The sequence below is a fragment of the Camelus bactrianus genome, chromosome 9 (assembly GCF_048773025.1).
Source record: "Camelus bactrianus isolate YW-2024 breed Bactrian camel chromosome 9, ASM4877302v1, whole genome shotgun sequence".
NCBI lineage: Eukaryota > Metazoa > Chordata > Mammalia > Artiodactyla > Camelidae > Camelus > Camelus bactrianus.
The window spans coordinates 35,757,266-35,785,131 of NC_133547.1; the positions used below are offsets into that span (position 1 = coordinate 35,757,266).

The 27,866-nt window shown below is 33.1% G+C and overlaps 1 protein-coding gene across 4 annotated transcripts in view; it reads left to right on the forward strand.

Moving 5' to 3' along the window:
• Window positions 1–20,587, forward strand: part of LOC105065368 (pancreatic alpha-amylase) — a 37,228-nt gene extending 16,641 nt beyond the window's left edge. The window contains exons 1-11 of one of the 4 annotated variants that reach the window (XM_010950468.3): window positions 4,958–5,099; window positions 11,748–11,961; window positions 12,316–12,462; window positions 13,303–13,500; window positions 14,510–14,740; window positions 15,442–15,575; window positions 16,350–16,472; window positions 16,566–16,665; window positions 18,297–18,415; window positions 18,522–18,647; window positions 20,362–20,587. In XM_010950468.3, the coding sequence (XP_010948770.1) occupies window positions 11,794–11,961; window positions 12,316–12,462; window positions 13,303–13,500; window positions 14,510–14,740; window positions 15,442–15,575; window positions 16,350–16,472; window positions 16,566–16,665; window positions 18,297–18,415; window positions 18,522–18,647; window positions 20,362–20,551 (1,536 nt within the window). In that variant the 5' untranslated portion in view covers window positions 4,958–5,099; window positions 11,748–11,793 and the 3' untranslated portion in view covers window positions 20,552–20,587. Of the gene's footprint in view, window positions 1–4,957; window positions 5,100–8,174; window positions 8,325–11,747; window positions 11,962–12,315; window positions 12,463–13,302; window positions 13,501–14,509; window positions 14,741–15,441; window positions 15,576–16,349; window positions 16,473–16,565; window positions 16,666–18,296; window positions 18,416–18,521; window positions 18,648–20,361 lie in introns of those variants that run through there. The other 3 variants (XM_074370067.1, XM_074370066.1, XM_074370068.1) reach the window with 3 other exon arrangements.
• Window positions 20,588–27,866: the final 7,279 nt, after the last annotated feature.

Consider the following 27,866-nt stretch of genomic DNA (forward strand, 5'->3'; position numbering starts at 1 on the left):
TGCATACTCTAAGTTTGGATATGTTTTCATTTGTTTTAAGTTAAGTTTTCGTTTCCCTTTGATTTCTTCTCCAGCCTATTGGTTGTTCAGAGATGTGTTGTTAGTGTCCACATATTTGTAGACTTCACAGCTTTTCTCTTGTTGATTTCTAGTTTCAAACCATTGTGGTCAGAAAAGATAGTTGGTATGATTTCAGTCTTCTGGGATTTATTTTGTATCCTATCATATGTTCTATCCTGGAGACTGTCCCATGTGCACTGGGGAAAAATGTATACTCTGCTGCTATTGGATGGAATGTTTTATATATGTCTGTTAGATCCACTTGTTCTAAAGCATGGTTCAATCCAATGTTTCTTGTTGATTTTCTGTCTGGTTGACCATTGCTAACAGCATTATACTGAAGTCCTCTACTATTGTATTATTGTCTGTTTCTCACTTTAGATCTTTTAGTATTTGCTTAATAGAGTTTAGTGCTCTGATGTTGGGTGCATGTATATTTACAATATCTTTTTTGATGTATAGACCCCTTTGTCATCATATAATAACCTTTTTTGTCTCTTGTTACCATTTTTGGCTTGAAGTTTATTTTGTCTAAGTATGGCTAACCCCTCTTTTGGTTTTCGCTTACTTGGAATATCTTCCATACCTTCACTTTGAGCCTATGTATGTCTTTTGACCTAAAATAAGTCTCCTGTAGATAGTGTATAGTCAAGTCTTGTTTTTTCCAGCCAACTCTGTGCCTTTTGATTGGTGAATTCAATCTATTTACATTTAGAATGATTACTGATACGTAAAGACTTATTACTGACATCTTATTTTTTCATTCTGTTTACTTTTTATCTGTATTGTTTCTTTTTCCCTGTTTCTGCCTACCTTTGTAAATTGGTGGGTTTTCCCCAGTGGTTTTCTCAGTCTCCCCTTTTTATGTTTTGTGACTCTATTCCAGATTTTTGCTTTGTGGTTACCATGAAGTTTACATGAAACGTCATTATAGGAATAAAATAATCCTTTTTATGCTGATAACAGATTTTCTTTTTCAACATAAAGTTTTCATGCTTTTTGCTCCTTTTGTATTTTTGATGTCACAATTTTCCTATTGTTATACTGTGAAATCATTACCAAATTGTAGTAGGTGTCATTATTTTTAATGCTTTTTTCCTTTAATCTTTATACTATAATTGAGTGGTTAAGACATCATTCTAACATAGCTATAGTTTTCTAATTGCTGTTATTTATTACCTTTACCAGAGTGTTGTGTTTTGTTTTTGTGTCTTTCATAAGTTTTCCAGTTCTTTTTGTCCCAACTAGCATCTGTTCATTTCAGCTTGAAGAACTCTTTTAGAATCTCTTGCAAGTCAGGTCTAGTGTGGTAAACTGCTTCAGCTTTTGTTTGTATGGGAAAACCTTTATTTCTCCTTTATATATGAGGGATAACTTAGCCAGATAAAGTATTCTTGGCTGGCAGTTTTTAATTTTTCAACACTTTGACTATGTCATTTCACTCCGTCCTGGCATGCAGGATTTTTGCTGAGAAATCTCCTGATAGCCTAGTGGGGGTTCCTTTGTAGATTACTTTCTTTTTTTACTGGCTGCTTTTAGGTTTCTTTCTTTATCATTGATTTTTTGACAGTTTCATTATAATGTGTCTTGGAAATGATTTTTTTTTGCATTGAGATAGTAGGGTGTTCTATTATCTTTGTGGACTTGTATGTCTAATTCCTTCTTCTAATTGAATCATTTCTAAATTCTTATCTTCCCAATTACTTATTCTTTCTTCCATATAATCTCTCCTGATACCTCTGCTCTCTAATGAGTTTTTCATTTTATTCAGCTCCAGAATTTCTGTTCGGTTCATAAAACAATTTCAATTTCTTTGGTAAAGAATCTTTTCTGGTCATTAATTTTATTCCTGAGTTCATCACCTTGCTGTCTTTGTTTCATTGTAAGTTATTGAATTTCTTCATTATAACCACTTTGAATTCTTTATCAGATCTTAATATTCTGTCCCTTTGAGTTCAGTTGCTGGAAAATTATTATTTTCTTTTTGTGATACTATATTTCCTTCGTTTTTCATAGTGCTTGACAATTTGTGCCTCTGCTTTTTCATTTGAAGTAGTAAACACTTAAGGATTTGTTTACTATGTTATTGCTCAACAGGCTGGCAATTAGAAGATGTTCTTTTGTTTTCCAGAAGGTGGCGTGATATCTCAAGTTTTGGGTTTCTCTCCTATAGAAGTTGACTCTTGAGGCTGCACTTGGGAGTGTGTAAAAAGAGCTGGCAACAGAATGGAGGGAAGCATGGTCTTAGCAACTGAGACTGTGGAGATGCCATGTCCTGGTGGGGGGCTCCTAGAGTGGGAGATTCCCATAGTGTTGAAGCAGATAGCAAGAAACATGATCCTTCAATGTCCTTTGCTAGTTTTGTCTGCACTCTTTCCTCTTCCTCCCTCCAGTCATGGAGGACATCCCTCCTCAGAACTCCAGGTACTACTAGAGAGAAAGGGGACCCTCCAGCTCAACCCATGTGCATCTTGGGCACTCTGTCACTCATCGCTTTTGCTTTCCTTCTCCTCTAACAGAGGAATAGCTACTCTTACTTTCTCATGGGAAGTGGGGCTGCCTCAGCAGGTTCCTCCTTCTCTGCCCCCAAATTTGTCTCCATCCTGCTCCAATGGCATTCTGGGTTCTCCCATCAGACTGGCTGGACCTCCACATCCTCTGTCTCCTATGAGTGTCCACCCAGTTGTGTGCTTTCAGGTTCCCTTCTTCTAATTGGAGCAAGTGGGAGTGGGGTCGACTCATTCACCCTCTTAGATCTGCGTCCCCCTATGAAGTCCTATCCACCTATTTTGAATGCACAGGTGGGTAGAAATCTCCTAGATGTCCTGGTATAAAATGCAGAGGACTTTTGTTTGTTTATGGATGTCCAATTAGTTGTAAATCAAAGGAGAGAGAAAAAAGGAACAATACATACCACCATGAGGCTAATGTCATGTCAGTTTTGTTAGTTTTTAGAGTGGTTATCTAATGTAAATGCTACTTGTCTTGTTTTAGGTCTTGTTTTCTACATCAATAAAATAAGAATAGATTTAGATAAGTGATTTCCAATGACCAGAAAAAAAGAGAGAGAGAGAGAGAACAATGTATTAATGGTAAGGTTTTCATAAAGCTAAATTTCAAGACTTTGTATTAAAATATGTTTTTATAAAATTTTTTGAAATTTTAGTTAGTACTTAAAATCTGGAAACCACTGGACTAGTTTATTCCAATAGTCTCTCTCAGTGGTAATATTCTCTGATCTTATAGTTTATTCTTCCCTCGACTTCTTACATCCCTAGAGAAGAAAATCTCTTACAAGAATGTTTTATGAATCAAACAGCTTAAGGAAACTTAATGATTTATCAATCAGAATAGAATAGATCGTGCTGCAGTAACAAAGTACTAAAAATTCTCATTGCCTTACAATAGCCAACTTTATTTCTCATGTTTGTCTTAGATTGACAAGGGGATTCCTTATATTAGTCACTTCACAGTCTGTTACAGAAACATCTTTTTGACACATGTTTGACAATCACAGAAGCCCCCAAAGTAAAGCATTACTTCTGTTTGCATTTCATTGCCAAAGCCAATGATGTGGGCACTCTTGAATTCAGCAGGACGGAGGTATGTATTTCACCTACAGGGAGGAATACCCAATATTTATAAACAACGGTACATTCTGTGGTTGAGTATGAGATCAGGAATAAAAGCTAACAGAAAAATTAGTTTCATTTAGAGTGAACATTAGAAAAACAGGAAATTTGAGCATAGCCCTTACTACTTTTACAGTCTTCTGAACATATTAATATTAGCTAAACAGAAATTTCCAGGTTCTAAAATATCTTCACATAGAATTTTTTTATTTGATTTTTTTATAACAACCCAGTGAGGGAGATTAAAAAGACTGAATAGTGGCTAAGAGCTCACTACAAAGTTAGTTTGCTTGGCTTTGAGTTTCAGTCTGAACATTTACTAAAATATGTTCATGGACAAGTTACATTACTTAATTTCCCAGTGCCTTAGTTTCCTTATTTTAAGACTGAGTCTGATCATGATTCTATCCTGCATTTTTATGGAGGAGTCAAAGTGATAATACATGGAAATGGCTCATAGTAAGACTCAATGAATATTATTAGTTATTATTAATTATTTTTTTGAATTTTTATCATATTTATCAATAGCACTATTATTTCCACTTTCTAAATGAGGACCTAAATGTAATCTATAGACTTTAATATTTTCTCTAAGATTCACATAGTAGATGGCAAACCGTGGATTCAAAATTAGATTTTTGGTTTAGAGACTTTATTTACATTCTAGTCACACTCATTTAACTAATTTGACACAATCATATTCTAATCTGTGTCTTTAAGTTTATTTTAGCAAAGGTTTTTTTTTCCCATTCATTGGTATAAATGCTTCAGGAAAGAAAGACTAGTCGAGACTGGGAGAGGATACTGAGAATGAGAAAGGAAGACAGAAAGCAAGCAACTGAAGAGGTACAGTGTAATTAGAAAAGCTGGCAGGGCCGCACACTGAGCTGAGGGAGGGAAGTCAGTTTGCTCAGGAAACAGGAGTGATAGTAGCCAATCTGGTGTCATTGTAGAGCTCACACTAGACTTTCTGTACAAATTAGATTTGGAGAATTAGAACTGGGTCATAAGAACACCAATTGAAAGGAAGAGTATTATTATAGGAAGTCTCTAAAGTGCTACATTCAGCATTTTTTTTCTGATTGAAGAGAAAGCAAAATCAGAACTGTGTGATTTTGTTGTTTTATGATATAAAAGACTGAAATGTGGATTTGAGAGGTTGCTGAACTAAGGAAGTTGATGTGGTAAGTTATTTTAATGGTTTTTGAGTATCATAGTTCCCCCCTCCCTTTCTGTCTTGAAATAAGTGGTTTCTGTCATGTGCTTTGATATAGTTTAGAGTTTCACAATCTATTTTAGGCTTGTTGACAACTCAGATTTCAGTTTCCAGCAGTACAAAACGTACTATTTGTGTCTGAAGTGCGTCTGATCCCTGGCTCAAAATACTTCTCTCATTTCAGAAATCTGGTATGCAAACTTGATTATCTTTGCTTTCATTTCTCTAATCTTCACATGTGACTTATTATCCTGAGCTCGAGTTCATTTTTCTTTTCCTTTTTCTTTCTTTTCTTTTTTTTCTCTTTTTTTGGAGGGGTGGTGGGATACTGTTTTGAGAAAATTGTGCATGATTCAGTGTCAAATTTAGAAGAGTTATGACTTTTTTTCAGTATGAGAAACCACTAACCTGACCAAATACTACAGTAATAATTACTACCTAATGCTCTAGTATATTGAAAACTGGGAAAATAGAAAAAATAAAAGATAAAAACACTTGGAGATAAATATAAGTGATAAAATAGCAACTATAGATGTGACATGGATGGTATTTCCACTAAAATATTTAATGATATTTTTATTACATGCTATAAAGATATTTAACTATAAGACATCTAGGCTGATAGTTACAAATGACAAGAGTAGATAACTTGTCTCTTCTTTGTTAGTGCTAATTCATTTCTATGGTAAAAATATTAATATCTTCCTGAGAGGTGAAGTTGCTCTGGATAGGGGAGATGGACATTGTACATAGGTAACTAAGGTTTATATAAGTATAAAGGAAGCTATAGAATTAGATAGAAGTTTCTTGACTACTGCTTTTTGTTTAACATTTTAATAGAACTCCTTTATTTTATTTATGTCATGACATTCGTGTGGTTTAATCAGACTTTAAGCTTAATGTCTAAATTTATGATATTTGATGTGTTAAGAGAAATCCTGAATTTATGTTAGAGCCTTTCCCCTATAATGCCATTCGTATTATGGACAATAAATAAAATAAATGTCTCATATAATACTGACTGAGAAAAAATGCTTGAGAATATCAGTAACTAGTAATCTTATGGATAAGTCTGAGTTAACAGAATTTTTTTCTTCTTAACATTGGATATATTTTATTGAAACTTCAAATATAAATACTGCCTAAGGAGTATTGCTTTGATTTTAAGATATTATCAAATATTCTATTTAATATTTTTAGGACTTCCCAAGACATCTCATTTGGCACATTATAGTAGCCATTATAACTTCAAAATAAAAAGAAATTTCCTCTTTTTAGGGCAATCCAGGAAATATGAGGTGTGGGCAACAGAACACTGATATTACTATTAGTAATTATGAATAGCTTCTCTGAGGAGAACTTTTTTAGGAAAATTATAATGGGAAGTAGACATAACAACTAGTTCATTTTCTTATTTTTTGGTTTTGTTATTGATGTCAAAGATGTCAAGAATGTATTTGCAGATTTTACTTCACAAAATATAAATATACTTTAGTTGTTTTAATGACTCTCCTATGTCATATTTTTTCATAGAAAGTTTCTCAGAAAACATGTGACGATGGCTGATCCTTTGTAGAAACTTATTATATGTTTGCACGTCTCTACCTATGCTTGGATGCTAGTAAAATTCCCCTAAGTTGTGTCTGCAAGTTATCCTTTATTTTAGTAATATTTTAAATATTTTGTGAAAAACACTTGCTATTTAAAGAATAGTTCAGAGATGACTGATGAGGCAATGATGAGTTATTTCAAAACCAACATGTAGTCTGCCAAAAGCTCTAAGCTGTTTAAAGAGAGAGTGAGAAAGAAAAAGAAAAGAAAATGTGGAGAAAACTGCAGGTGGAAAACATTGCTGGTTCCTTCTTATCACCATCTATTCCTCTAGGGGATATGAAAATAATTCTGAGATGTAGAAAGTATTATTAGAACTTGGGGAGAATGGAATTGAAAGGCAATGCCCAAGTGATGAAAAGTATAAGTGGGAAGAGAACATGGGTGTATAGCAGTTTGAATAGTACCAGAAATAAAAATAAAAATACAATAATAACAACAGGATTACAGCAACCAAATATATTGAGCTTTTACTTATCCATGCACTAGGATAGCAATTTTATATGTGTTAATCCATTTAATCATCATAACAACTCTATTATAAGGTACATATTATTTTTTCTAGCTCATAGTTAAATTTAGAGAGATTAGTTTTCAGAATCACACAGCTGATAAATGGCAAGGTCGAGATTTAAACTATAATCTCTCTTGTCTAACTCCTAAGGTCATGTCCTTAACCATTACATTTTAACATTTGGAACCTTGAATCATGTGTGAAGTTCAAATGATACCCTTCTTCTCTAACTCTCAACTCTTTATCACCATCAGTCCTATATCATCCACTATCTAGTCACTCTTCTCTCCCATACTCTTTCTAATACTCATCTACATTCAGTTAATCTCTTTTCCTCCTTGCAGATTTTCCTTTCTGTTTGTTTTTGAAAATCCTTCTTGTGTAATTAAACTCCTCTCCCACTTTGAAGGTAACTCTTTATATTCTCCCTTCTACCTGACCCCTTCATGTAGACTACTGGGCTTTGCCCAGAGTTGTAACATTTGATTCAACATCTCTATTGATTCCTTGTCAACTTTCAAAGCTCCAGCTATCCAGGCCTAATAATCCTGCCCGAGTGCATTGGCCTGTACTTACTAGTTGTTTATGGATGGCCTCTGTTCTGACTGGTTGGTGTCTGCTAAATCGGTTGTTAAATATTTTGTGTGCCATTTTTGACTAGCATTTCTTTGTTGAAAACTGCCAAAATCTCTCTTCTTCTTTCTTCATATCTAATGTTTTTTAAACCTCAAACTCAGTATATCTCACAGTAGCTCTTCAGTTTCCCTAAACCGAATACGCCTCTAGAGTGTACTATGAGTGATAATGGCATTGTCATAGTTCCACTCAGTAAACTTTAAATCAGAGAGTCCTTTTTGATTATTTTTCTCTACTTCCCTACATCTGATTAGCTACCATTTTCTGTAGAATTATCTCTACCAAATCTATTGCATCTCTTTTTTATCAATTAATTATTGCTGAATAACAATAGTAACTTATTTCTCATTTATCTGTGGGTTGACTAGGTCATTCTGCTGGTTTAGCTCTGGAACAGTCATTCAACTACAGTTAGTGCTAGATCAACTCACATGTTGGAATGGCTAAAGACAATGAGATCTCTCTTTGTGGTCTTATATCCCCATTACCATCACAGCACACTGGTCTCAGATTTTGAAGACATCAGGACCCATTGTGCAGATGCTAATCAAACTTCTGTTTATGTCTGGTTTGCTGACATCCCTTTGGACAAAACAAGTTATAAGCCAATTCCATAGTCTATGAGGGAAGAGATCCCACAGAGGTATGGATACTGGTGAGTGTCATTCATTGGGTGGCACTTACTTTTACAGTTTACCACACTCTCCTAATTTTTAATTTTTACTGCTAAAATCCTAGTTCACATTTTCATCACTACTCTGTTTTACTACTGCACAAGTTTTCAGTTGTTTCTACCTCAGTTTTCTTTGCCGTCCAACCCATCTGCTCTACTCCAAAAGCTCTAATCATGTTACTTTCCTTTTTAAAAACAAATGAACAAAAACTTTCCATAACTTCTCATAGCTCTCAGAAGAAAGTCTGCTTTCATCTCCCTGACTTTGAGAGACCCCCAATATAACTTTCCTACTTTAAGTCCTATGACTGAAACATCCAACTTAATGTTCTACAAAACTATATTGATTTCTTGCTATTCTCTTGCCTAGTTCCTACAATTGATATGTTTTTAAAGCCATTTTACCTTATCTCTTTTCATTAAAATCAAACCCATTCTTCTAATCAGTTTTACCTTCCTCTACTCCCATCAATCACAAAGGAGTTTCCTATTAATGAAATACTAAAGCACTTTAAACACATCTCTCTCACTCTCTTAAGATAGTGCTCATACCCTTCATTTTACTATTGTTATTTGTATTTCTGCATGGCTGTGTCCTTTCTCTGACTTAACATGAGAAAGGTACCACAACAGTGCTATTCAATAGAAGTGAAAACGACATACATAATTTTAAAAAATTTAGTAGCTGTATTAAAAGAAGTAAAAAGAAACTGGGAATTTAATGTTAATAGTAAACTTTATTTAGCCTAATGTATCACAAAATGTTTCAACATGTAAACAATTACACATTAATTATTTACATTTTTTCACACTAACTTCAAACTTCGGAGTGTATTTTGCACATATAGCATATTTCTGTTCAGACTAATCATATTCCAAGTGTTCAATAACAGTGTTGCTTATTGGATATCACAATTTCAGAATTTTATGAGAAACATTGATGTAATACAGAGAATATGAACTTGTGGTAGGACGATTATCACAATTCTGGCTTTGTTATTTATTATAGGAGCTTGGACAATTTATTCAATCTCTCTGAGCATTAGTTCCTTTATGTATACCAAGTTTTTGCAAGGATTGGAATAGACTGTATTACACAATTTCTGACATAGTGTTTATTTTTAAAATATCAATGTGGACATGACCCAAGCTATACCAGTGTCTTGCAAAATACCTGTCAAACCTGTAAAACTATCATACAGAGAAGTTATTAACTATGCCTGGAAATGTCAAGATAAGCTTAAGATGTTTTTTCAATTGCATCTGAAAGGAATAGTAGTTACTAGGCATTCAAGAATGATGGAAGGAAACCATAGAGAGAAGGAAAGCACCTGAAAGTCATAGAGGAATAAAATTGATTGTAAAATATGAAGAAATTTTAGTTTTGCAATGGGTAAGCATTAGGGACTGCATGTTTGTGTTCCACCCCACCAAAAAATTCCAATGTTGAAACCTGAACTCCCAATGGAATGGTATTAGGCTACGGGGCCTTTGGGAAGTGATTAGGTTAGGGTGAAGTCATGAGAGTGGAGCCCCCATGATGGGATTAGTGTCCTTGTAAGAAGAGAAAGAGACTAAAACCCTCTATTCTATACCATGTAAGGACACAAGAAGAAGATGGCTGTCTGTGAACTTGGAGGGGGCCTCTCACCAGACTCTGGATCTGCTGATATTTCAGTCTTGGGCTTCCCAACCTCCAGAAATATGAAAAATAAATATTTTTGTTTAAGCCATCCAGCCTATGGTATTCTTGTTATAGAAGCTCAGAATGAATAAGAAAATAGGACAATTTGTTCACAAAGTTGATTGGAGGAAGGACCAAAGGAGAGCATTAGGATTCACAGAGTGCTCTTGGTACCCTCTCCACAAAGCTATTACTTACTCATTTTTCCTTATCTCAACAAATGGTATGATCAAATACATATTTCTTTAATTTTTCTCTTCCTCATTCTTTAGTTCTAATCTATCTATAAACCTATTGCCCTTCCACCTCTGAAATGTATTTTGTCATTGCCCTAGTCCAAGCAACTTACTTCTTTCCTGGACCACTGAAAAAGCCTAACTGATCTCCTTGACTTCACTTTTGTCTTCCCATAATCCAGCTTCTTCACAGCAGAGCAAGAATGATTTTCTTTTAAAATAAATCAGAGTCTCTTAGCTCCCATCTTTCAGCATCAATGGCTGTCTCTTTCATTATGTTTTCTACAAGGTCCTAATGATCTGGCCTACCTCTCTGTCCTCATCTCATTTTATTCTCCCGTTTATCACGCATTGTTTAGTTGCACTGACTTTTATTTACTTTTTTTAGTGTCACTTCAGTATTCTAAGTTTTTCCTACCTTGGGCTTTTACTATTGCACTTTCGTCTGTCTAGATTGCTCTTTCTCTGACCTTCAAATAACTGGCTCCTTCTAGTCTTTCAAATTCTAGCTGAAAATCACTTCCTCAGAGATTCCTTCCCTGACTATTCAGTCTAAAATACTCTCATAGTGAAGTCATTTTCTCTTTTATTACAGTTTTTTTATACTAGTTCTTATTGCTGTCTTAAATTGTATTATTATTATGTTCCCACATATTTTCTTTCCTTTCCACTAGAATGTAAGCTGCTTAAGAACAAGAATCTTGGCTGTCTTGTTCATCATTGTATCTTGAATATCATCTATGTGCTTAGCAAAAAGCTGACACTCAGTTAATACTTCCAAATGAATGAAGTTTTTTCCAACTGTACTATTATTCTCTTTAATAAGACTTCATATACATTAAGGAAGAGAATGGATGTGGATTCATTAATTTAGTGTTTTATCAAATATAAGAGATACTTGGCTATAAGGAGAAAAAAGCCATACCCTATTGCTATAGCCAAAGCATTCAGCACATGATTTGATGGAGAGGGGCAGGAAGGTCTGTTTCCTCAATTCATGGTCATTCAGTTTCCAAATAGTTTCTTAAATCTTAATGCAGAAATTTAAATAACTAAAAAGTTTGATTGGGGTGGAAACAGAACTAATTAAATATCCTGTTTCTTTTTGAAATTGAAGCATTACAAATATTTGCAAATAGATAGTTAAGACAATATTTTGACTATGAATTCAGTTGGCTCTAATTCTTATTTTCCTTCTGTTAGTGAAGGACTTCAGAAATAACATCTAATCCTAGTTAAATAATACATGATTAAGGACTCTTTATATATATATAATGCCAGATGTTTAAAAAGGTTAATATTCCCTCAATAGGGAAAACACTGTTGTAAAAGATTATTTAAATGATATTCCTGGGAGATTTATGGATGTTCTTCAGCTGTTTAACATTATTATTGATAGTTCTTTTCAGATCATGAATAAACAATTTGTTCTCTAAAAGTATTTATTCATGTTAACATTTACTTTGCAAAATATGCTTCTTACAGGCATATAAATAGTTGCTGGAAAGAGCATTGACAACTTCAAAGCAAAATGAAGTTCTTTCTGTTGCTTTCAGCCATTGGGTTCTGCTGGGCTCAGTATGCCCCACATACTGAATCTGGACGGACATCTATTGTCCATCTGTTTGAGTGGCGCTGGGTTGATATTGCTCTTGAGTGTGAGCGATACTTAGCTCCCAAAGGCTTTGGAGGTGTTCAGGTGGGTATTGTTCATAGTATAAATTGCAGACTTTGCTGTACTTAGATTAAACAGTATTATAATCTGTGTCTATGAATCTGGGACAACATTTTACTTCACAATTAAGTACTCTAAAACAGTTTTCTGAGAAAGAAAACATTTGAAATTGTTGGCAACTTTGTTTTGTTTCTAATATAATCCTTTTTTTTCCAGCATTTCCAAGATGATGTTAATATTTTCAAATGGTTGTAAAGAAATGTAGCTGCAAATACAAAGATTCAGAAATAATTTTAGACTATTGATTCATTTCTAAAAATATTCAATTATATAAAGTAAGCCATAATTTGATACTTATTAAGGTTGTTTTATTTGTAGGTCTCCCCACCCAATGAAAACGCTGTAATTACTGACCCTTTTAGACCTTGGTGGGAAAGATACCAACCAATTAGCTACAATTTATGTACAAGATCAGGAAACGAAAATGAATTCAAAGACATGGTGACTAGATGTAACAACGTTGGTGTAAGTGAATTAAAGCCTCCTTCAAAAATATTACATAGAAAAATTATTGCTCTCTCCTCTTGTTCCTTTTGAGCAGAATGATTTTCATATACTTAAAAATTTTACTTTATGCTTTAGCTATAAACTAAAATTTAATTGTTGCCATATGTTCAACTTGTGTAAATATTTGTATATGTGCCATTTATCTACTAAAGAAGATGTAAGTAAAAGTTTAAGGCCACGAACTTACTTATAAAACAAAGTATCACCTTTTAACCCTTGCTACTGTATACATTTCTGGGGAACATTTTTCTACTTAGAAATTGGAAATTCCAGTTACAGTATTTGCTGTAACTTTTATATGACTTGTTTCTCCACCCATAATTCCTGGATCTTTCTTCCTGTAGTTTCTTTGATGGTAAATAATTTTCTCTTTGATGAGGAGTATAATGAGACAATATCTACTTTTTTTTTTCCTTCTGATCCTAAGTAGCTAGTAGAGGCTGGCTACTTATTTCTTAAGATGACCCATAGGAATTTCAAAAACCATTAACCTCTCCTGCCTCAATTGCTTCTTACTTCCTGCCAGAAAAAAAGTCTGTTTGCATTTTTTCATAGCTATGGTAGTTTTCAGATCTCTTAATTTATCATATATGTAAATATCTGACCAAGTGGCTAGAATGCATATAGGACTTCAGTTCACAATAATTTCCTTTCACACCTGACTGTTGCTTTTCTAGGAAAATAAGTTATAAAATAACAAATATTTTGGAGTGTTATTAACATGCTGTAAACTTTAATCAATAATACAAGAATTTCTACCTCTCTAACTCAAACTGAAATAAAAATTTTGCCTTTCAGGTCCATATTTATGTGGACGCTGTAATTAATCATATGTGTGGAAGTGGTGTGAGTGCAGGAACAAGCAGTACTTGTGGCAGTTACTTCAACCCTGGAACTAGGGATTTTCCAGCAGTCCCATACTCTGGTTGGGATTTTAATGATGGTAAATGTACAACTGGAAGTGGAGACATTGAGAGCTATAATGATCCTTATCAGGTAATTAAAGAAAAGAACTACCTACACCTTTAATTATCCACATGTAGCTTATTGATCTCCATTTTAATTATTAGTTTAGATTCCTTAGGAGAATAGGATTCCAAGCCCGATTATTAAAAATAAGAATCTCAAATCAGTATTTAAAACATTTTCCCAATTTAATTTTTCCCAATGAAAAAGCTCATCTACTTTATTTCTCTCATTCTCCATTTTTTTTTTAATTGAGATACAGTCAGTTACAGCATGTCAATTTCTGGTATACAGCAGAATGTCCCAGTCATGCGTATACCTACACATATTTATTTTCATATTCTTTTTCATTAAAGGTTATTCCAAGATATTCAATATAGTTCCCTATGCTGTACAAAGAAACTTGGTTTTTTAGATCTATTTTTATACATAGTGGCTAGCATTTTCAAATCTCACACTCCCAAATTTACCCCTTCCCATCTCTTTTCCCTCTGGTAACCAATAAGATTGTTTACTATGTCTGCGAGTCTATTTCTGTTTTGTAGATGAGTTCATTAGTATCCTTTTTTTTTTTTTAAGATTCCACAAATGAGTGATAGCATGTGGTATTTTTCTTTCTCTTTCTGGTTTACTTCACTTAGAATCACGATCTCTAGGTCTGTCCATGTTGCTACAAATGGCACTATTTTATTCTTTTTTGCATCTGAGTAGTATTCCATTATACAAATAAGAGCACAACTTCTTTATCCAGTCATCTGTCAATGGACATTTAGGTTGCTTTCATGTCTTGACTATTGTGTATAGTGCTGCTCTGAACATTAGGGTGCATGTTTCTTTTTGGATTAGAGTTCATTCTCCATTTTTATATTAGAAAATATTTCAAAGGCATGTCCATACTAGAATGCCAATATCCACAGACAACAATGCAAAGAAGTCCCTATAGAAATACCTACTAATGAGTAAGTGAATGAATAATCAAATGGATTCTCAGGTAATGATGATGTTTTATATATCACTTACAAAATTTTTACCTTAATAGGTCAGAGATTGTCGTCTGGTTGGTCTTCTTGATCTTGCACTGGAGAAAGATTATGTGCGCTCCACGATTGCTAACTATCTAAACCGGCTCATTGACATTGGTGTAGCAGGGTTCAGAATTGATGCTTCTAAGCACATGTGGCCTGGAGACATGAAGGCAATTTTGGATCAACTGAATAATCTAAACACAAACTGGTTCCCTGCAGGAAGTAAACCTTTCATTTACCAGGAGGTACATCAATACATATATGCGCGTATAAAATAATATAATTTAATTCATCAGAAAATAAATGGCAGATTTTATTAAAAATGCAATTTCTGTAGGTTAACGGCTGAATCATTTATATAGAGTGTTCTTTAACCTCCTTTTATTCAGAGACCATGCATCTAATTCTGTCACAAGAGGTTTTTTTATGCAAGTGCAGAGAATTTATCTAGGCTGCAGACATCTCTGTGTGATTTATCATCTCCCCAGAGACCATTAAAAAAGACAGATAATAACATAGTTGTCTTAAGCCAGTCTATCTGACTTTAAATCTTGGCTATAACACTATTAGCTATGCTCATTTAGCCAAATTGATTAACCTCTCTGAGCAATAATTTTTTCAAAATTTATCAAAAGGGTTAATGATAATGATTATGTCTTTGTTTTCTTTGGAGAATTAAAGAGTTAATATTTATCAAGCACTTAGAAATATTGTCAGCCAGGTATTAAGTGCTGTATAAGTCTGAGCTATTCTTATCATTTAAGGTCAGTATTCTCACAGGACAATAGGTCACTTCATCATGTTGCTTTTGTAGCGTATATTTTAACAAATTAAAATAAGAATCTTGATATAAGGAAAACCACTTTGGGCATTTTATATAACATAAATAGTATAAAGCTATTAAAGTTCATACTTAAAATGATATTTTCTTCTCCATTTCTACTAGGTAATTGATCTGGGTAGTGAGCCAATTAAAAGCAGTGAGTACTATGAAAATGGCCGTGTGACAGAATTTAAGTATGGTGCAAAACTAGGCACGGTTATACGCAAGTGGGATGGAGAGAAGATGGCTTATTTAAAGTAAGTGAAATATGGTTTATCCTTTGAATCATTTCATAGATTCATTTGTGATATTACTCCAACACGAGTTATCTTCTTAAAGCCCTCTTACTTAGATAACTTTCAAGGATTCATTTCCTAATAATAAGTGTTATAGTTCCCCAAACTCCAACTGATCATCATTATTGTTTAGAATGTCAGTCACAAGGAAATATTTCAAGAAACCCAAAACATAACCTAGAGATTTTAATCTGTGTTTTATATGACTCTGCTAGGTTTGACTCATGTTTGCATGTAATTTGTGAAGGCCAGATTATTATTAAAATGATTTTATCATTTATGAAGTCCCTACAATGTGGCCACCCTGTGGAATTTACATCTGACAACCAATTAATTAATTTCAAATATTAGAATGTTCGTATTATAATAATATTATATTGAAGTCTCATTTTAACCCAGTTTTCCATTCTGTAGAATACGATATGGATGTTGATCCTTCTGAAGTCCATCTAAATTGTAATATACTGAAGCTTCTAAAATAATTTTGTATAACAAAAATCTTATCCTGTAACATAAATGTAATTCAAGTAATTCCTACATATATACATACTTGGAATATATTTGTAGATAATATAACTATATAGTTTATATTTAAAAAGCTGTACAGAATAATCACTTAATTAAGAGAGAGAATTTCATTAGAGGGTGCTATACTGAAAGAAATACACATTTAAGCTACTGTAAAGCTATTGTGAAAGAATAAATATATGTGTTTAAAAATTTTTTTTTACATAGGAACTGGGGAGAAGGCTGGGGCTTCATGCCTTCTGACAGAGCTCTTGTCTTTGTTGATAACCATGATAATCAGCGAGGGCATGGAGCTGGTGGAGCATCTATTCTTTCATTCTGGGAACCTAGGTAAGAAACAAAGTTCCCCGTTTTGAAACCTACCTTTTAATGATGTTAAAAATATTATTTTCTTCTATAATGATATCATTTTGTGACTTGCAGACTGTACAAAATGGCAGTTGGATTTATGCTCGCTCATCCTTATGGATTTACACGAGTAATGTCAAGCTACCGTTGGTCAAGATATTTTGAGAATGGACAAGTAAGTTTTGGTGTTGTCCAAAATATGTTTTTTGTCAATAAAAAGAAGTTAATTTTGTTTTAATTTCACATGATGCTGTTGCTTTCACTATTTTATTAAATATTTATTAAGTGTAAACCTAGTGGAGGACTCTTAATGCCGTAGATATGAAAAAATAAAAATTAATGATCTCTGTTGACAAAGAGTATGCAAGCTATTTAATATATGACAAACATACTCCCTCACCAAAAAAAGCGTCACTTAAAAATAAAGATACAGTGAGTAAAACATGTACTTCTCTTAAGTACCTACTTCATAGAGTTGATATGAGGATTACAAGTTAACACTAATAAAAAACTTCAGTGTCATCCCATAGTACAAGCAATATAAATATTTGTTAAATGCTTTTTTTAAAAAAAGGTTTTATGGAGTGCAAAGGAATTATCTAGTTGAGCCAAGGTCAATATGGAAAATATAACAGGAAGGAAAGTATATGTATTAAAAAAGAGACATTTGCAGATTATTCTGGGAACACTAAAGATGAGAAAAATGTGGGAGGTATGGTAAAGACAGTAATCTGAGTAATAATTTTTAAAAGGAACTGAGAAATAAGAGTATTAAGGTATTTGGAATATTAGTGGAAAGTTTTCATTTTAAACTGAAGATTTCAAATGTGGCATCATACAGCAACTTTATACCTGAAGTAGGAAATCCTCTTCACTGCACACCAGATATATATTTATCTAGTTTCTCCTAGATTCCTTTCAAATTAAGAAGTCCACTACTTTGTACAACAATTCATTCTATTGTTAGATAGCTTTAATACTTAGAATAGATAGCTTTAACATTTATACTATGTCCCTTTATACTGAGCCAATTTCTTATAATTTCCAACACTTGGTCTTCTGATGGAAGGAGTCATGGCATATGTCCATTTCCTCTTTTCCCGTAACATTTCCAAGACTTTCCCAGGACTTCTGCATTCTAACAACTGTTTGTTTTATCCACTATTCATCATACAACATGATTTTGAGACATTGATACCCTTCCTAGACATAATCGGTTTTTTCTATGTTTACCTTTGAAAGTACCAATCAGAAAAACACAATATTAAAAATTTGTTCAGTTTAGTAAAGAACATTGTGATGTACATTTATTCAAAAAAGAAAAATGAAACTAACATTTAGCAATTATCATGTGTAATGCATTTTTTATATTTACATTGTTTAATTTTTGTAGCAACTAAGCAATATCTCCATTATACAGAAGAGGAAAATAAGACAGAGAAGTTATGTCTATTAACTAAGTTTTCTTAGCTAGTAGTAATAGAACCTATGTTTTAGTCCTGCTATTTCTGACTCTACGGTTCTTGCCATTTCAATGATACCACGCTACCTATAGTGATACTAACAAATCATTGCAATTCCTTGGAAATAAGAGGTTTAAAAAATCATACCCTTGTTTGAAATATGGCCTAGAGAATAGGAAGTTAGGGAGAAGATAAATTCAATAAAAATACTGAACAAGTTGGATTCTAAATGAAGACACCACAAAGACACAAATATGACAGATTGGGTTTGGTGTACTGAAGAAGTACACATATAATGTTAAAAATATAAACTTTTAAAATTAATTATTTTTTGCTAATTAAGGATGTTAATGATTGGATTGGGCCACCAAATGTTAATGGAGTAACTAAAGAAGTTACTATTAATGCAGATACTACTTGTGGCAATGACTGGGTCTGTGAACATCGATGGCGTCAAATAAGGTAGGAATATTTATTTAGAGATATCCCCTTATAATAAACTTTCTTAACATTTTATTTTAAACTGTTGAAGTATTTATCAGCATTTCATATGCCATTTTGTTTTTAGAAACATGGTCATGTTCCGTAATGTAGTTGATGGCCAATCTTTTACAAACTGGTGGGATAATGGTAACAACCAAGTAGCTTTTGGAAGAGGAAACAAAGGATTCATTGTCTTTAACAACGATGACTCGTAAGTAGATATCAATTAGAAATAATATTTTATACTAATATGTTCTTGGTTTATTCTTTTCTCTTCTTGCTCATTTACTTTTTTCATATCTGAAAAATCCTTTTGTCAGTGGATTAACAAAATATAGTGATCAGAAAAGGGCCAGAAGAAAAATGATGATCCTTACTCTTTTGGTCTCCTCTCTTTATAAGGGCTTCTGTTCTAAGTAGTGTTATTTTTTGTGCACTCTTGCATATCATGTGCAGATATGATGCATATGTATATGCTTACATATACACCTCACATAAAATACATTGAGTAATTAATATAAAGGTTGTGAAATCCCTAGAAGAATGTCTTACAGGCCTTTTTTTTTTTTTTTTTCAATAATGGAAAAATACTGCCTCAGGACCGAAATGCCTTTTTTCTTATCTCTTTTTTTCACCTACTCTGGTATTCTAGTTATTTGGTCTTCTTTTTTCACTTTCCTATCTCTCTGTGAAAAATAATACTTTTTAAAGTATATGTATAAAGAATATGTATTTTATGGTCAATGATTCTCCTCAGGAGATTTTTGGGCTTTAGTTCTAAGGCTTCTTATTACTAGCTTTTCATTTGTCATACTTACATCCTCTGCCCCAAGTATATTGATCCCTCACATATGAACTATAGCTCAGAAGACCTCTCTGCAGGCAGTTGAAATGTCTCAGTGCAATTTCTACTCATGCTTAGCTCACTTTAGCCTACATTATATTTTACTGATAAAAAATAAATCAAGGATATCTATTTCTTGCTCAAGAATCCATGGCAAGTCCTTTAATCCCTGACTTTTGTAGACGGGAGAAACAAAATAAATTTATGAGATAGCTTTAAATTTTTCTTTCTTCCTTTCTTTCTTTCTTTCTTTCTTTCTTTCTTTCTTTCTTCCTTTCTTTCTTCCTTTCTTTCTTCCTTTCTTTCTTCCTTTCTTTCTTCCTTCCTTCCTTCCTTCCTTTCTTCCTTTCTTTCTTTCTTTCTTTCTTTCTTTCTTTCTTTCTTTCCTTTCTTTCCTTTCTTTTCCTTCCTTCCTTCTTTTTTTCTTTCTTATTGAAGTACAGTTGATTTACAATGATATGTTAGTTTCAGGTGTACAGCAAAGTGATTCAGTTATACATGTATATATATATATTCTTTTCAGATTCTTTTTCAATATAGGTTATTGCAAGATATTGAGTATAGTTCCCTGTGCTTTATAATAGGTCCTTGTTGGATAGCTTTATATTTTAAAACCATATACTTCTTCATAGAAATGAGAGATTATTTTTATCTCCTGCCCAAGTTTATTTTAACCTCTTGAAAAAAAAGATTTTTGAAGAAATAATCAAATTGGAAGTTTTGAAATAATAAGTATTTAAATTCAAATGAGGACAAATTTAAAATATTTGTTTACCACAGGAAGTACTTTTCTCTAAGGGAGGCAGTTCACTCAAATCTTCTTTGATACTCTTCAACCTTAATTTTTTGGATAATTTTCACAATTGACCGGGAAACTGCTAAATCTTCTATAAGAATATTTTTGGCCCTGAGAAAACTAGTTACGTCTACTGGAGAGATCTTTGTATTTAAGTTTTCTTTTAACTGAGATCTTGACTGCTTAGAGATCAACAGCCCAAGTTAAACCTTTTTTCATAGGAAGTCTGTATTCTTGCTTTTAATTGTGGTGAATTCAAGTTAAATCTTAAATTTTATTTTACAGGTCATTATCTTTAACTTTGCAAACTGGTCTTCCTGCTGGTACATATTGTGATGTTATTTCTGGAGATAAAATTGGTAATAGTTGTACAGGAATTCAAATCCAGGTTTCCAGTGATGGCAATGCTTATTTTTCTATTAGTAACTCTGCTGAAGATCCATTTATTGCAATTCATGCTGAATCTAAATTATAAAATTTGAATTAAATACATATACCCAGAGAAATAAAATGTGTTTCTTTTCTTTTATATATGTAATATATAGCTTCTTATAGTTCATTAATTTTTGGTAAAAGCTATAGTAAGTAATCAACTTGAAAAACTCAGAAAAGCATAAAAAATCACATATATAATTATAAGATAATTATAATCAACATTTTGTTGTGTTTCAGAAGATTCACATTAACTTGTTTCTCAAAGAAATTTCCAAGAACTCAGAGAAGCATGTTGAAAAATATGTTTGTTGCTATTAACACCATTTGGGAGCTGTATATTTCTAATGTATGTCTGTATTTCTTCCATAGGGTGTTTCTAACAATTTAGTTAGGGGCAACTGATTTAATGATGATTCCCATACAAAGTCATAACATTTGGGTGGTTTTCACAATAAAAGGCCCTTTCATGGTTAAATAAGTTAAAAAGTAAAAGAAACTTAAATTATGCAGTCTGTAATTCTTAATTATGTGGAGCTTTGAGGAATCTTCTACTTTCTCTATACTCTTTTTCTTTCTCTTTCCCATGTCTTTAATGTGATGATGTTGTATGGTTTTCTTTGCATCTCTCAACCCCTTATATGGATACATGTTTATATATAGGGCTTTCATGACACCGTATACTCCAGGTTTTCTTCCTGATCCTCTAACTATTCGTTCTCCTTCACCTTGACTGTAAATGTGGAATTTATTAAGGCTCCCATCTAGGTCTTCTTAAAACTCTCAGTTTTGTTTTTTTTTTTTTTTAATGGTGGGATAAGGAAATAGAAGCCATAATTGGAAACTCTCCCTTTTCACCTCCAAATCTATCTATCCTTGCCATTATCATTTTCTTCTATCCTCCTGTCAGAATTAACAAAGTGTACTTCACTTTACCACAGTCCATTCCCTCCACTTGTGTTAATAATACCATTCCATTTTTACCTTTTTGAGGACTTTATTTCTTAGATTATCCTTTCTCTTTTGATTTAACAATCTTTCTTTTTCTGCAAGATTAGGCCCCTCAGATTACATGTACCACATTAGAATCTTTTAACTAAGAAATCCCTGACCCTCGGTTTTTCCCTTTCTTGTCAGACTTCTGAGTTTTCATCACACAGTCTTAACATCCCCAACACCAGTTCGTTTTTCATCTCCTTACTGTCCAGTTTCCATCATCACTTAGTTTAATCTGCTCTTGTCAACATAATCAAAAATATTTGTTACCAGTACAATGTACTTCTTTATCCTCATCTTGCTCTGCTCACAGCAGTATTCAATATGGTGAGATACTCTCGCTTCCTTTCTTCCTTTTGCCTCTGTGATTCTACTCTCTCCTTGTTTTCCTTCTCTCTCACTAATTGCTCTTTTTCAGATTTGTCTATTGGCTTTGCTTCTGTTTGACCTAAGAGCTCATTTGGATCTGATCCTCTTCTTTCTTTAACCTCTAAATGATTGCAATTATTTCCCTGGATTTAAAACACATCCTTTGGCATGGAGACCTGTATCTCTAATGCAGATCTTTTCCTGGCCTTCAACCTCTCATTTCCAACAGATACTTGACATCTCTACTTCAGTATTTCACAGATCTCATACTTAACATATCCAAAATGTAACTTTCAATTTTTTTCCTCAAAAGCCCTTTGATACTCCCTGCTGCTGTTTCAACACTTACTTAGAAACCCAAAGTACTTGCTTGGTTTTTCCCCTTCTCAATAACTTTCCGGAGCTCCTCGCATGAACCTTAGCATGATGTATTAATTTTACCTTCAAAATGTCTCTTTATTTCTTGCACTTCTTTTGTGTCCTCTTCCACATCTTCATCCAGGTCATCATTATCTCTTGCCTGTGTTCAAAAACAACATCTCTACCATTTGTATTGTTTTACTTCCTCAGTTGATTTTAATTAAAAAACCCACAAAGTAATATTCATTGCATTTAAGTCAAATTATAAACTTTCATGCCTAAAATATTAAATTTTAATTTCATTTAGAGTAAAATCCCAACTCTTCGTAATAACCTACAAAACTACATCTGGCATGAACCTACCTCTCCAACCTCAATTTGCTTTTTCCCCTGGCAATCCCATACCCTCAGCCATGCTGGACTTTTTCATTTTCTTGAATATGCCATGTTATTTTTCATCTTGGAGACTTCTTTGGATGTTTGCCCCTACTTTTTTGGGAATGTTCTTAACCTTGTTTTTAGTATGGCTAACTCCCGTTCTTTATAAGCAGTCCCATAACTCAGTGACTGGCATCACCAGTTATTCAGTTCTGCAAGCCAGAAATCTGGCCTCATCTTTGAAGCTCCCTTGTCTTATATCACCCAGATCCAATCAAGCACCACATTCTTATTTTACCTTCTAAATATTTCTTGACTACGTTCTTTTTTCTCTCCACTGCCATTACCTAGTCATCCTTTTTAAAAATGACTAAAATATCTTATTTTACCAATATTATTATGAGGAAAAGACCACAGACTCACAATGTAAAGCCAGACTGTATAACAAATGTATTGCAGGATGGACACAGGGAGACTAATCACAAGCCAAGGGCTGGGAATACCTTATAGCAGTTTTGTAACATATTAGAATTACATGCTTTCTTTTATGTAAGATTGTACCCACAGAAGCCCTTTAAGAATTTTCTGGTAGTTAGCAGGGGAGTAGGGGGTCTATGATAATCAGATAGTGATGAAGATACATCTGTACCCCCAGCAGGGGAAGGGAAGATGAATATTATGGACATAAGGTTGCAAACTTCAAAAAAGATATTTGAAAGGGATTATATAATGGGATAGTAGTATTTGTACAGGGAGCATATTTATATACAGGTTAAAGAGCTTGTCCAGGAGAATGAAACATCAAGGATGTCTATTGAAATTTTAACTATTAGGATACTTAACTAATAGAACTTTACATTCTGTTGATTATGGAGAGGCTGACTGCAGGATCAGTGGCTACTTTAGCCATTTCTATAATCATTCCATTCTCTACGATGCATCCAGAGTGATTTTTTTCAACTCAGAAAACTATCACCAGCACCACCAGCACCACCACCTTTCTGAAATCCTGTCAATGGATTACCACTTACCTTAGGATAAAAGGCCAAAATTCTTAGTAGGACTATTAGACCTGACTGTATCTGAAGCCTCATCTCCCAAAACTCTCCTCTTTAACTTTTTTTCTCTAGCCATACTAATCTTTTAGTTACGCAGAATCATCAAGCTTCTTTTATCTCCTTAAGTTCAATTCAAGGGAATTCTGCATTTTCTACTTGGAAGGTTCTTTTCTCACCTGTTTTCTTAATTAACTGCTACTCATCATTCAAATCTTAGTTCAAAGGCTACTTCTACAAGGACATTTACCCAGGATTAGGTTACTTTCCCTATTACTGTCATGACTTTCTGTACTTTCCTTCTTACCACTCACCATAATACTGTGGCACACTGTCGATTTTGCTCTTTATTGAATCGTTAGTTTCAGGACAGAGTCTGGCACATTATTATTTGAGAACTAAGTAATTATTTTTTAAATAAATTGAGATAGTAGAAGAAGAAAAGAAAATATATCAATTTTTGAGAAGGAGAAAGTTATTAGTAAAGATGAGTTCTTGGAATAGAGATATTCCTCTCATTCTCTCTCCAATTCTTACAAAATTTATAATTCCTGATTACCCTGACTTCTCAGGTCGTGAATGTCATGGGAGCTCAAAAGAAGCAGAAAAAGGTACAGGCAAACCTCAGAGATATTGTGGGTTCAGTTTCAGATCACCATAATGATGTTAATATCTCAATAAAGTGAGTCACACAAATTTTTTGGTTTCCTAGTGTGTGTGAAAGTTATCTTTATACTATACTGCAGTCTGTTAAGTGTGGAATAGCATTATGTCTTAAAAACTGTACATTCTTTAATTACAAATACTTTATTGCTAAAAGAAGCTCTCATCTGAGCCTTCAGTGATTCATAATCTTTTTACAGTAATAACATCAAGATCACTGATCACAGATCATCATAACAAATATAATGAGAAAGTTTGAAATATTGCAAGAATTACCAAAATGTAACACAGAGACACAAAGTGAGTAGATGCTGTTGGGAAAATGACGCCTATAGACTTGCTGAATGAAGGATTGTCACAGACCTTCAATTTGTAAAAAGTGCAGTATCTGCAAAGCACAACAAAACAAGGGAATGAGATATGGCTATATTTGACAAATGATAAAAACTCTCAAGAAATGAAGTATAGAGGGAATATAACTCAGCATAATAAAAGTCATATATGTCAAGCCCACAGATAATATCAGACTCAAAGGTGAAAATCTGAAAGTTTTTCCTTCAAAATCAGGAACAACACAAGGATGCTCATTCTCACCATTTCTATTCAAAACAGTATTGGAAATTCTAGCCAGAATAGTTAGGCAAGATAAAGACATAAAAAAGCATTTAAATTAGAAAGAAAGAAGTAAAATTTTCTCTGTTTGCAGATGACATGATCTTATATATGGAAACTCCACCAAAAATCTGTTAGAAGTAATAAACAAAATCAGTAAATTTACAGGATACAAGACCAGCATGAAAAAATCAATTGTATTTCAATACACCAACATCAAACTATCAGAGAAATTAAGAAAACGATCTCAGTTACAACAGCACCAAAAGTAATAAAATACTTACAAAAAATTCAAAGAGGTGAAAATTCTGTATACTGAAAACTGTAAGACATTGATGATAGAAATTGAAGAAGACATAAATAAGTGGAAAGATGTCCTATGTTCTTGGATTAGAAAAATTAATATTGTTAAGATGTCCATACCACCCAAGGTGATCTACAAGTTCAGTACAATCCCTGTCAAATTCCAATGGCATTTTTTACAGAAATAAAAAATTTTAAAATTCATACAGAATGATAAAAGACCTTGAATATCCAAAGCAGTCTTGAGAAAGACAAACAAAGCTGGAGGCATCATGCTTCCTTATTTCAAACTGAGTTTCAGAACTATAGTAATCAGAATACTATCATATTGGCATAAAAATAGGCATGTGGACCAACAGAGCAGAATAAAGAGCCTAGAAATAAACCCTCACGTATATGATCAAATGATCTTTGACAAGGATGCCAATACCAATCAATGGGGAAAGGATAATCTCTTTAAGAAATGGTTGGAATACTACTCAGCCTTAAAAAAAGAATAAAATAATGCCATTTGCAGCAACATGGATGGACCTGGAGATCATCATTCTAAGTGAAGTAAGCCAAAAAGAGAAAGAAAAATGGTATATGATACTGTTTATATGCAGAATCTAAAAGAAAACACAAATGAAGTATTTATTATGTATAACTTAGATGACTGATTATTTGCATATATGTAAGCACATTTGACTGTCCTTTATGATTGGATTACTGTATTCTGTTGATTCTTATTTTGTGATTGACTTTATTCCTTTGATAATTATATAAATTTAAAAAGCTAAAGTTCTAAACTGTTCTTAGAAACAGTGAACAGTACATATATGTAAATTTAAAAAAATATGTACCCTCTATTGTATATATGTATTTACATGCAAGATATTGTTTGTGTACAGTAAAATTGTATCAATTTTACCTAATAAAACTGAATAAAGAATGGTGCTGGGAAATCTGGATATCTACATGCAAAAGAATGAAACTGGACCCCTGTCTTACAGCACTGAAAAGAATTTGAAGACTTAAATGTAGAACCTGATACCACAAAACTAGAAGAAAACAGGAAAAATTTTCATGATATTGGTCTTAGCAATGATTTCATGTATATGATACCAAAAACACAGACAAAAAAAAAAAAAAAAAAAAAACAAGTGGGATGACATCAAACTGAAAAGCTTCTGCACCACAAAAAAGCAGTCAATAAAATAATAATAAAAAAAGATGCATCCAATGGAATGGGAGAAAATATTTGCAAACCATGTATCTGATACGGGCTAATGTTCAAAATACATAAGGAACTCTTACAACTCAGTAGCAAAAACCCCCAAATAACCTGATTTTAAAGTGGGCAAAGGACCTGAATGGATTTTTCAAAGAAGACATACAAATGGTCCCTAGGTACATGAAATGACGCTCAGCATCACTCATCGTCAGGGAAATGCAAATCAAAACCACAAGATAGCACCTTGCACCTGTTAGGACGTCTCTCATCAAAAAGACAAGAGATAACGAATGTTGGCAACGATGTGGAAAAGGTATACTGTTGGTAGGATTGTAAATTAGTATAACTATTACTGAAAACAGTATGGAGTTTCCTCAAAAAATTAAAAGTAGAACTACCATAGGACCCAACAACCCCACTCCTGGGTATATATTAGAAAGAAATGAACTCAGTATCTTGAATTAATATCTGCACCCTCCTGTTCGTTGCAGTATTACTCACAATAGCCGAAACATGGAAACAACCTAAATTTCTGTCAGCAGTGAAGGGATAAAGATAATGTTATATATAAACTTGAATGTCATTTTCTAGGTGAAATAAGCCAGACAGAGAAAGACAAATATTGTGTGGTATTAGTTATATGTGGTATCTAAATTAACAAGAGTTGAACTCATAAAAACAAGAGAGTAGAAATAGTAGTTGTCAGGGCCAGAGGGGTGGGGAAATGGATAGATGTAAGACACAGGGTACAAAACTTCAGTTTTAAGATGAGTAAGTCCCAAGGATCTATTACAGTGAGGTGGCTGTAGTTAATAATATGGTATTGTATACTTAAAATTTGCTTAGACTAGATCTTACAAAAAAAAAAAAAATAGTTGACAATGTGAGGTGACGGATGTGTTAACTAACTTAATTTTGGAAATCATTTCATAGTGTTTATGTATATCAAATCATCACATTGTACAGTCTAAATGCATACAGTTTATTTGTCAGTTATTCCTCAATAAAACTAGAAAAAAAAAATCATGGGGAAGTCAAGCACCTTGGCTAAACTCCATCCTGTTTTGAGGATTTTTAAGCCGTAAGAGCAGTCAGCTTTTTAGTAAGCTATACCCCTAGTATACCAACCAAAATTTCTTAAGACAGGCAAAATGATGCCACATGGTCTAGGTATAATAAATTTGAAATATATTTTTATGCTGCTCATAGTACTTTCTAATACTTTTCTCATATGAAATAACTTGTCAACAGTTTCTTCCTTTGATGTTTCTTTTTATCTATAGAAGTAATCCTGCCTGTGAATACTGAGTTACTTCTCTTCTCATGGAAGGTAACTATTTGTGTTGAAAAATCATTATTTATGATTAGACTTTTATTTGTAACTCAAAACTGAACCAACAAACATTATT